The sequence below is a fragment of the Ctenocephalides felis genome, unplaced genomic scaffold, assembly GCF_003426905.1.
Source record: "Ctenocephalides felis isolate EL2017-DRISC unplaced genomic scaffold, ASM342690v1 CF-g0.4_SCAFFOLD_01170, whole genome shotgun sequence".
Classification (NCBI taxonomy): domain Eukaryota; kingdom Metazoa; phylum Arthropoda; class Insecta; order Siphonaptera; family Pulicidae; genus Ctenocephalides; species Ctenocephalides felis.
The window spans coordinates 38,359,670-38,372,022 of NW_020537324.1; the positions used below are offsets into that span (position 1 = coordinate 38,359,670).

Genomic DNA, 12,353 nt, shown 5'->3' on the forward strand with positions numbered 1-12,353 from the left:
TTCACATTACAAACAGTGGCGGATTAGGATTATCTTATCAGGCGCCCTTTTAAATAGACAAGATTATACATTTTTATCTAAACAAATATTTAAAAAAATTCTGCATACATATTCACACACACCTACATGATGTAGGCTACATCGGATATAAGGAGTAAAAAGTGCAAAAATTGCAATTCAAATTTGGGAAGGCAGGTCAGCGGTTTCGGAGATCCAGAAGAAAACGTCGATTAATGGTGCATGGTACTGTGGCTAAATGCAAATTGTTGGAATTTTGTCTTAAAATATTTTTGCATATTTAAAAATTGAAAACTTTCACTTTTTTTAATTCTTGTGTTTTCATGTTCAATCATTTCCCCATACCGCCAAACAAAATATTTTTTGAATCAATCTAATTGAGTGATCCGTACTCTTGAAAACTATATGACCATTTTTTGCACCTTTTGCCTTTTGCTTCAAAAAGACTTTCGCAAGAATGAAAACAAGGATTTTTAAAATTTACTTATATGGTTTAAACAAATGCTTTCTACGTGAATTGAACGACTTGAATGCTTAAAAAAACATTCGCTTGGTACTGATCGCAAGAGTACTGGTTAGGTTTTGCGAAAGGCATGTCTAGTCGTTTCGAAGGTTCGGAGCTTTGTGTTGACGGTGTGAAAAAATAATTACTCTTTAAGGAAGGTATGTTCAAAAAATATCCATCAACTCGGCCACTCTTCAAGTATAAATTCTAATCAACGCATGATTTCATAGAAAGTGGCCTGTAAATTTGTAAAAACAGATCAGGATCAATCCTTAAAATAAATTGTCACGACATTTTATAGGGTTTAAAATTTTGACATTCTGAAAAATTTGCCGCGCTCCTAAAGTTAATAAAAGCTTAATAATTTTTAGTGTTTGTGCATAATCAATTATGTAGATAAATATTTTGCATCTCGCAACCTTAACTATTTATGTTTATTAAAATACAAATCGCCATGGTATTTTTGTCCGTACTTCCACTACAACTACATGTATGTATCAAAACCTTGCCTTGCACTTTTTATATTAATTATAAAATTAGATAATAATATTAGGTTAATATTAATGTAATTCAGAACAGTTATAAGTTATTATTTTTTGGATTTACTGATAAATTACCTACCAACATAAAAAAGAATGCTGACATTTATTATTACACATTAATGCTGATATATGTACAATATATAACATCAGTGGAAATTTGTAATATATTTATATACACATACTACATTATGTGAATTACAAACTTCCCGAAGGAGAAGTTTGTTTCCACCATAAAATCCGATTCGCTAATTTTATGTTTTCTCGACGGTTCAAGCCATTCTGAATCGAATGAGACCAAATTTGGAAAATGTATGTGTGTGCGTTTTTGGCGTAAATCGACGTTTTCTCAAAAACGGCTGCACCGATTTCAAAAATTTAAAAGCCATTTGATGTATCTTGGGACCAGCGATTCGCAGTTTTGTGCGAAGATCGGCCGAGCCATTCCTTTGTAAATCGCAGAAATGTGAAAAAAAATTGTCCACGTTTAAGTCCGCAACTGTTCGAAAGATATTGGTTCGGAATCGACCTGACTAGTTTTTGGTAAAGATCAGCCGGGCCGTTTTTTGTAATAAAGTATCTCGTAAAAAATTTTTCGATGATTTTTATGATTTTTTTACGGTAGATACCATAGTCTTTTAGATCATACTAAAATATTATGGTCCTACGACAAGTCGTTTAATTTTAAAAATTCGTCAAAGTTTGTTAAAAAGTAGTATAATTTTTTTTGGCGTTTGTCAAAATTAAAACTTTAGTCGACGTTTGCTCAAAAGCGCCTGAACCGATTTCAAAAATTAAAAATCCAATCGATGTATCTCAGATCGTTTGTTAGTTTTGTGCGACGATCTGCCGAGCCGTTTCTTTGTAATTTGGGAAATAGTGTTTAACTTTTCGTTCATATTCAAGCTCATACTATCGAATCTATTTTAAGAAATTAAAAACTGTTCGAAAGATATTAGTTGATACTGATAGTTTTAGGTGAAAATCTACCGAGCCGTTTTCTTGTAATTATCTGTTCAAAAAAAATTTAAGCCGATTTGACGATGTATATCATGGTCTTATAGAACTTACTGAAATATTACGGCCTTACGACAAGTAGTTTAATTTTAAAGATTCATCAAAGTTTTTGAAAATGAGTAATTTTTTTCACGTTTGTTAAAATTAAAATTAGACGATTTTCTTGGTATAACGATAGAGTACTTGGTCTTAATAAACAAACTAAACCAATGAAGTCCTACGGAAACTGGTTCAATTATAAAAATGATTGATTTGTGAAAATTTGCTTTCAGAAAATAATCCTACCAAGTTAACGTGCTCGATTTTTAATAATGTGTAATAAATCCACTTCGAATATTTTTAACCACTTATAAATTTATTTATCATGGATTATTTACACATATCGGAAAGTTCATCTAACATGCTTTAAGGCGAAATACCAATACCATCTAGTATTACATATATTCATTTTTATTTCGAGTGGAACTGTTTTTAGATAGAATAATTCATTTGAAATTACAGACTCTGATATTCATAAAAAGTAATTCGTTTTCCCTATTTTACTGAAATCAGTGATCTTAAATACGTTATTCCCAATATGTTAGGACTTGTTTGCTGTTTGCGCTTGAGTTTGGTTTTGTTTGAATTTGTTTGCTGAATAATCAAATTAATACTTTTTTAGAAAGTTCAATCTAAAATGTAATATTGAATGAGGTCATAAGAAAGCGCGGCAAAGAGAACTAAGCGCGTCATATAACCATCAGGTGCAATTTGTTGATAATATGCATATGTATTCATTTATTTTAATAAAATTACTGGTTGTCATTAGGCCCTTCTGTTTTATTAATTATAAAATATTAATATAACGCCGGTATTTCAACTGGATATTATAATTATTTATCTCTTTCATTTTTCAATATCAATATTTATTATTGATCTATATTTTGAATTAAAAATGGATATCGCTGCTTCCCGACGTCAGGTTGGGCGAACGGGGGCTTGAACTCGCGACCCGTTCCACACGCACAATTTTTACAGCACATGTCATTATGCTATGAAAAAGAATTTTTATTTATAATTAAATTTACATGCAATCTTTTTGAATAGATCGAGCACTTTATATATTTATAAATATATTTTAAATTAAGATAAAATTTTATACGTTCTAACATAATATAGGGAACACCGATTGTCAACAAAGCTTTAAAATAGCTTATTGTTAGCTTAGCTTTAGTTTGAATCGATTAAAAAAAGTTCATATAATAACCAAATTATACTTTTAATTTAATAAAAATATATTAAATAATAAATCTATTTGTTGCAAAGAAACGGCTTTCTACGTTTTATAGATGGCCGAATTTATTAAAATTTTCTCATGTCAAATATGTCAATAAAATTTCCTTTTATGATTGAACGAAAAAAAAATCTTCAATTAAATGACCTTATATCTAAATAATATTTATTTTTTAATAAATTAATAATTATTTTAAGTCATCAAGGAATAAATTTATATAATTGTTAAATTTATATTTTTTAGCACAAGACCTTTATCGAAATGAATAATTTTTTACAGAAATATCTGATTTCAATGTACTAAATTTATAACTGTCGAAATATTTCCCTTTCAGTCGAAATTTTATATAATATGATAATAATTGAGAATTTAATTTCTTCAGAGTATTTTTTTTTCACAAATGTTAATCGTTTTTAAAAAAATAATAATTTTTGGTACGGGAAGTTCCAGCAATTTGCCTTAAGGCACGATGCCATGCGCCCCACTAGTTTAGTTTTCAATCGTGATTTATAATATTTTTGTGACGTTTACCAGAATGAACACCGTAAGCAAATTAAATCTTAAATCAAATTATTTAAACATTTCCCGGAACATTCACGAACGTCATTTTTCACATTTCTTTTGAATTTATAACCGTCCAAATTTATTTAAATTTGATAAATTGTGATATTTTGTATTTAAAATGTTATTTGTAATATTGCCTATAACATAAGTTGGAGTAATTAACGTATTTGTACCGTTATGAATTCATTAAAAGTTGAACTCAATATTTTTTTTACGATAGATGTTAAATTCAATATGTTGCTTTTTCATTGTGATCTATAATAATGTTTTGAGTACGTTTCAGTATCTGAACTAAATCAAATCAAATAAATCTAAATTATTTATCTAATACTTTCCATAAATATTGACATATTCATTTCACTTTTTTTTAGTTCAAAATTGTCAAAATTTATTTAAATCTATAAGCATTATATATTTCCGTGATATTGAATATAGCATTTTGCCGAATTTGGATATTTATATCTATTTCTTTTTCAAAAATATTAGATTTTTTGTACTGTTAAATTTTGTTTTTGTGTCAATCGAAATCAAAAATAGGGTTTTCTCGAAGTTTTCATGAATACTGACAACTGTCATTTCAGCGTTTTTTTTTAGAAAATATCTATCAAAATTTATAGAAATTTATAAAAATTATATATTTTTAATATTACATGCAATTTTTGATATAGCCTAAGATGGATCACCTAAGTTGGATATATATGCACATGATGTGCCAATAAAATATTTAAAATCGGTTTAGTAGTTTAGGCGTCCATCCCGAACCAACATCGTGGCACAAACTTTATATATATACTAGATGACCCGACAGGCGTCCTATACCCATGTCTACAATTCAAAAGTTCCATTTTTTTTTAATAACCTTAACCGTTACCAATTAATTAACTAGTTGATTTGGTATTTAGCCTTGAGGCAAGTTACATGAACTTCCCGATATGTGTATATAATCGACTTAATCAAAAAAAATGTGTAAATAATATACTTCATCAATCCTACTTTAAAAAAAACGATAATAATTTTAGCAAAGTTTCATGAATTTTTAAAATTAAACTACTTGACGTAAGGCCGTAATATTACAGTAAGTTCTATAAGACCACGATGTATATCGTCAAAAAAAGTTCCATGAAAATCGTCTTAAATTTTTTTTTCAACAGTTAATTACAAGAAAACGGCTCGGTAGATTTTCACCTAAAATTAATCAGTACCATTCCCAACTAATATCTTTCGAATAGTTTTTGATTTTTTAAAATCGGTTCGGTAGGATGAGCTTAAAGGTGGACGAAAAGTTTAACACTTTTTTTCAAATTGCAAAGAAACGGCTTGGCAGATCGTCGCACAAAACTGACAAACGATAGTCCTTACCGAAATACATCAAATGGCTTTTAAATTTCTAAAATCGGTTTATGCGTTTTTGAGAAAACGTCGATCAAGTCTAATTTTGACAAATGCGAAAAAAACGATACCAATTTTTGCAAACTTTGAAGAATTTTTAAAGCTAAACCAGTTGTCGTAGGGCCGTAATATTTTAGTATGATATAGAAGACTATGGTATCTACCGTCAAAAAAATAATCATAAAAACCGTCGAATTTTTTTTTTTTAAACTTTATTACAAGATAACGACCCGCCCGATCTCTACCAAAAACTAATCAGCACGATTCCCAACCAATATCTATCGAATGGGTTTTTGAATTTTCAGAATCGATTCAGAATTGCGGGGTAAAACGTGGACGAAAATTTTTTCACTTTTCTGCAATTTACAAAAGAACGGCTCGGCCGATCGCCGCACAAAACTCAGAAACGATAGTCCTCATCGAGATACATCGAATGGCTTTTAAATTTTTGAAATCGGCCCAGCCGTTTTCAAGAAAACGTCGATTTACGGCAAAAAATCTGTTCACACACACACACACACACACACACACTCACACACACATACTCACACACACACATACTTTTTCCAAATTTGGTCTCATTCGATTCAGAATGGCTTGAAACGTCGAGAAAACATAAAATTAGCGAATCGGATTTTTTGATGAAAACATAAACTTCTCCTTCGGGAAGTTAAAAATTATTATATTTTTTACACTATAGTCCATATCGAAATGTATAGACATCCACATGGGTAATTTTAAATGTAGAACTGCTCTAAATAAAATGATGAGTCTTAGATTCCACACTTAACTCTTTATTATACTGTGGAATTCAAATCAGCCACATAAAACCATCAAACAAACAAATATTGAAATATGTTCACTAAAATAGTATACACTACAACTTATTGAACAAATTTATTTCCAATAGCTCAATTTATTTTAATGCCAAGGGTTATCCAATATTTTTAATTATTTCTGTAGATGCAGATGTATAAATAAATGATTTTTTGTTTATTCACGACTAAAACATCGATTTTGCAAATTTATCACGCAAAAATTCATCGTCGGCCTTTGTGATTTATAGCATAAGATATGCGTGTTGGAAATTGCAGTTTTTTAAACAGTATAACGAATTCAGAAAGAAATAATATATAGTATCCGCGGTAAAGATACTTGGATTTTTTCACTCAAAATAATTCAATATGATGCTCATAATTTTTATGATCTTGTACAATATATTAATAGTTTTCAGTAATAATATCTAAATTACATTTTTAACTTCCCGTAGGGTAAGTTATAGTAATCGCAAAAAATCGAAAATGAAAATTTTTATATATCTTTACGTTTCAGCGGTTTCTGAACATTTTGGCATACCTTAGAAAAATTGGATGTATATGTGTATGTGTGTGCGGATACAAATTTTCGTCGACGATTTCGGGAACACCGATCAACCGATTTAAATAATTCAAAAAACATTCGATTTGTATTGATAAGGAGCTGATTAGTTTTTGGCGAAGGCAGGTCTAGCCGTTCCGAAGATACGGGGCAAAAAGTGCCTAAAATGGTAACTCAGTTTTTAAGAGAACGGAGCGTCCGATTTTAATAATTCAAAAAACATTTTACTTGTATTGACAAGATGAAAAATTGATCGAATTTTCATATAGGTAGGTCTTAGCGGGTAAAAAAATGCCATCTGGCGGTCAAAAATGATCATTAGACATATGCACATCAAATTATCAGATATTTTATGCAAATTTTAATATGTATAACATTTGTTTACATTCCTATGGGTTCCTGCGTCAATGTTCATCCGTTAGACGGCGGCGCGGCGCTTACGCGTTTCGATATTTTGTCTCTATGCAGTTAAAGCAGTACGATTGCTTTGAAAAAAAGTTCAGAATTTCCAAAATATTTCAAAATAAATTTTTCTTCAAAGTCTTTTTTTTTTAAAAAAAAAGTAAATTTTTGTCAAAAATTTAGTTTCTCAAAAATCTAATTTTTTCAGAGAATTTTTTTTTTCAAAAATGTTAGTCTTTTTTAAAAAAAAAAATTTTTGGTACGGGAAGTTTCAGCAATTTACCTTAAGGCACGATGCCATGCGCCCCACTTATTCTTAATAATAATTCGATATACATTATTACTTATTTACGTGATATTTTGGAATCTCTGGAACCAAGTTAATTCTAGATGAAATACGATTAATTTTAATTTTGTTGGAAATGACACTCATATTACTATTTGATCTAAATAAAAAAGCAGACCTTTTTAACAGTACACATTTTACAGCTTATTTTGAGCACTATAAAAAGGTGCCCCATGGAATATATAAAATGTAACACCTCGCCGCTTGATGGCTTCAAATACAACAATTAAATTTCGAACGAAATAAAAAAACGCTTTTCATATCTAGCTTAATATTGTTCCTAGGACACGTTATAAATCATCGATTTATTAAGATTATAATTGATATACTTTTGTTAATTACATGATTTTCGTTAAAATGTATATTTTTGGAGATATTTATGAAAAAACGAAAAAAACAATTTTCAGTAGCCAGTAATTTGAAAAGTATTTGCTTCTTTGAAAAACATTTTTCTCTTATAATTAGTTTTTTTATCGATATCCGACGTTATTTTGAAAAATAAAAAGAAAATTACACTACTTAGAAGGGATGTCATCCTTCCGGGAAGTGGCAAAGGAGTCTAAATTATTTTCACTTTTGAACTTGAGAGTAAGATAAACCTGATTCCAAAAATTCATACAAATTGGAGCACAGTAAAAAAAATCAGACTCAACACGCTCCATTGACTGAGTAAATATTACGTATCCAATGCCAAACATATTCATTTTTGAGAACTTCTAAATAATTTTTTGAAAGATAATATTTTTGTATTGTAATTTAGTAACGTAAGGCAAAAAACTACTGCATCAGTTAAGAGATAATAATCTGTCAAATAGAATTATATAAAGTATATTCGCTGACAGTCAACAACGGTCAAACAATGATAAGCGGGTTTTTGTATTTTTTTCATTTATTTCTACCTAACTATATAATATCTAACTATATTTCTATAATCACAACATCCTAAAAAAATCTCTTAACAAACTTAAAAAAGATTTATCAAAATCCGAATAATCGTTTAGGAGGAGTATCCTTTCACACATCATTAAAGAAGAATTTTATATATGATATATAATATTGCAAATATATATTTTATTAATTATATTTACACCATGTAGTGCGCAAAAATGATAAAAATTGATCATTTTCACAGGTACTGCGTCATATTTTTGGAGCATTTATCGTTTAATATAGACAATCTACATGCAAATCCTTGGAAAATATGATTGTGGACCTATACAATGTAAGAGAATTTATATATATATATATATATATATATATACATTAGATTATTTAATGTTAATATTTATGCAGTTGATTTTGATACTATATTTTAAAACAATAAAGTTTTTAAAAGGCTTTAATTTTTTTTTGAAAAATTAAAAAAAAAATAGATTTTTGAAAATTTTAAATTTTGCATATCTTCAAGTTTTAGTAGTTTCTGAACATTTTGGCATACCTTAGAAAAAATGTGTGTGTATATGTTAGTATGTATGTATATATGTATGGATAAAATTTTTCGTCGACGTTTTCGGGAGTACCGGTCAACCGATTTCAATTATTCAAAAAGCATTCGATCTCATTGATAAGAAAATGTGCTGATTAGTTTTTGAAAAGAATAGTGCTGAAAAAGTTGGCCCAGCGGCTTTGGAGATACGTAGCAAAGAGTGCAGAAAATAGAAATCGAGTTTTAGAGTATACGGATCATCCGATTTGAATGAAATTTTGAATTCAAAAAGGGTTTCAAAAATTCGATTCGTGATAAAGGGTGAAGTGGTGCTTAGTTTTTTAAAAAGACAGGTCATCCGTTTCAGATATACGGAGCTAAATGTGCAAAAAATGACATTTTTTGAGTGAACGATGCATGCGATTTGAATTATTCAAAAACTTTTTGCTTGTATTGACGAAACGATTATTTTTGGAAAAAGCACTTTTTTCTCATTTTTTTTTTTGAATTTCGTAAATGATTAGGATTTTAATTTTAATTCTTGCTAAACTAAGAGCTTATTCTAAAGCCCACTTATATACTTCAAATAAATAATTTTAACTTTGCAATTTATATCATATGATCCTTTATTTTAACTCCCATTCATTAAGTTTTGTTCACTTACTTTTCATGTAAATTTATATAAACGTCATCGTCCAATTTATAAGCTCTTATATTTTGTCTATAAAATACGAATATGTGAAATACAAAAATCATAGTTCTTCAGCTTCATAATCATCAGTTCTTTGCTTCATCATTACACATCAAATGTTTTTTGAATCATTCAAATCGGACGCTCTGTTCTTTCAAAAACAATAAAAATTTGACGCATTTCTTGGTAAAAACAGACACTTAAAAACTCTGCATGTATTTTGTAATGATTTTATAGCATTAAATCTGGTCGGAATATAAATACTTCACAATTGCTATAATTAGTGAATTATTTACATAGTCAAGAGTATAAAGTTTACAAGTCATTAAATATTATTAATTTTTTAATAAGTCGTGTTTCATTGCTGGTAGAAATGCTTACTTTTGTTGTAAAATTTCAATCCCGTATTAGAAGAGATATATAATGCATTCATCAAACAATTAATCCATTACTTGTGTCAAGAAGTTCGAGCAAGAAGTCAAGTGATGTTGAACTTATTGTGTGCCTGTAAAAATTGATTGGTCTTAATAAACGCGATACCAAAGGAATGAGCTTACTAAATGCCGTACATCAAATTATACAGCCATTATCTGAATCATCCGAAAATATGCTTCTGTTTTTATTAAGTCTTACATCTATGTGTATTATTAAGTTATATATCTATGCAGATAGAGAAATAGCTCTATCTGCATGTGTGTGCATGGTAGTAGTTACTTAGGTAGTGCAGCTTGGATCGTCCTATTCGGTCATGATTCCCACGCATGATTTTTAAATTTTACGCCTAAATAACTAGAATATCGAACAATAACTATAAAATTTTGCCGTCTATTAAAACATCAAATATAGAATTCTAGAACGAATATATCAATCCTTTTTAATAGCTCAATCAAACCTGTTATAATAATTTTTGAAACTTTAACATAATTAACTTCCCGTAGGGTAAGTTATAGTAATCACAAAAAATCGAAAATGAAAAATTTTGCATATCTTTACGTTTCAAAGGATTCTAAACATGTTGGCATACCTTAGAAAAAAATGGATGTATATGAGTGTGTTTTTTTGTATGGCGAAGGAAATGCATTCATGTATCCCAGACTCGTTTCTTGTCTGGGTATGTCGGACTCAATACCACCTGGGTATAATACCGACTAAAACCTCCACTTTGCCCTTGCCTTTGGTCCCAACAGAAACCGCTGTTAGGCATTACTTCGTGGGGGAGGATCTAGAATGTTATCATTCTTACCTTGATTTTATACTCATCTTTTAAATGAACGAATTCCCATCTGCCTTTTCTCTTTTCATAGAACGTAGGTCAATTAGCACATCTCTCGCAAATCTGTCTATGGCGTTCCAAGCAGCTTCAGTTGCCAACATCACTTCTACAACAGTATCCGCAGTAATTCTTCGCCTCAATATCTCTTCTACATCGTCCCGTAGAGCACTAAATCGCGGGCACACGAACGACACGTGCTAAGCATCTACGATTTCGCCCAAACAATTAGGGCAATCAGGCGAGCTATCGTGCTTGAAGCGGTTTATGTAGGGTCGAAAACAGCCGTGCTCAGATAATATTTGCGTAGTGTAATAATTTACATTTCCATGTTTGCGATTTTGCCCGGCTTTGATATTTGGATTGAGACGATGCGTCCATCTGCACTTCACTGCCAGCGGTCAATGCTGTTCCGCCGTTCTTCTATTCTCAACTTTTCATGACTCAGTTGTTGATGTCTACGATGGTAAATTGTCCGCATTTTCTCTGCTAAGACAAAGAGATGCAGAGTTCCTGAAATAAACCACAATGCTTTCTCCGATATTGTGCGAAGTGCGCAAGCAACTCTTAAAGCACTCCGACGATATATAGGTCATGCCATTCTCCTAGTTTTTTTTAAGTTTTGAGAGCATCAGCCCTTATGGAGATACCACATGTAAGCACCGAAGTAACCACTGATGTTAGTAATATCCTTCTGGTTTGTTTTGGGCCTCCGCAAGACTCCGTCTTAACTACTGACGCCTTAGCACACTGTGTGTGTGCATGTGTATGTTTGGATACAGTTTTTTTGTCCACGATTTCGGGCGCACGAATCAACCGATTTAAATGGTGCCAAAAACGGTAATTCAGCTTTTGAAAGAATGAAGTACCCGATTTAAATGATTCAAAAAATATTTTAATTGTACTGACAAAATGAAAAATTGATGAAATTTTTGGTAAGGCAGATCTAGCGGTTTTGGCATTACAGAAGAAAAAGTAAAAAAAAAAATTTGGCGGTCAAAAATTATCATTAGACATATGCACATCAAATTATCACATATCTGACGAATTTTTTAAAAATGAGTACTCATTTTGTTACAATTTTATTGGGATTCGTACCAACATTTTTAATTCTTAAAGTTTACTTATACGGTTCCGCGTCATCACGGCTTGTCATATTTGTTAACGGTCTGGAATGATAAAATATTGTCGGATTGGGTCCAACAAAGGAGTTGAGGTCCACATGTTATATGTCGAACTGGGTCCGACAACGGAGTTGCTTGCGGTGCACATCTTATATGCCAGACTGGGGCCGACTAGGGAGTCCAAAGGGTTAAAATTTTCAGAAAAAAGTTTCATACTTCAAATATGAGTTTCAAATTTACAATTCAGTTTCAAAATGTATATATTTCAAATGCGTTATACTGATCGTAAGAAATATTATATATCCTCAGGTGGATTTATTCGGCACTTCTTGCAGATGTAAACTTTCTCAAGTACTTTGAGCGATAAAATTGGCATTGTATATTTCATGAACGTTAAATATATAGTGATTAT

General features: G+C 30.3%; 1 protein-coding gene across 4 annotated transcripts in view; it reads left to right on the forward strand.

Moving 5' to 3' along the window:
• Positions 1 to 12,353, forward strand: part of LOC113368304 (afadin) — a 95,836-nt gene that overhangs the window by 6,646 nt on the left and 76,837 nt on the right. For 3 of the 4 annotated variants that reach the window (XM_026609852.1, XM_026609855.1, XM_026609853.1), the window contains exon 2: positions 8,563 to 8,652. The exons of the other annotated variant lie outside the window; for it this stretch is intronic. In XM_026609852.1, coding sequence (XP_026465637.1) covers positions 8,632 to 8,652 — 21 coding nt within the window. In that variant the 5' untranslated portion in view covers positions 8,563 to 8,631. The remainder of the gene's footprint in view (positions 1 to 8,562; positions 8,653 to 12,353) is intronic. 4 annotated transcript variants of the gene reach the window in all.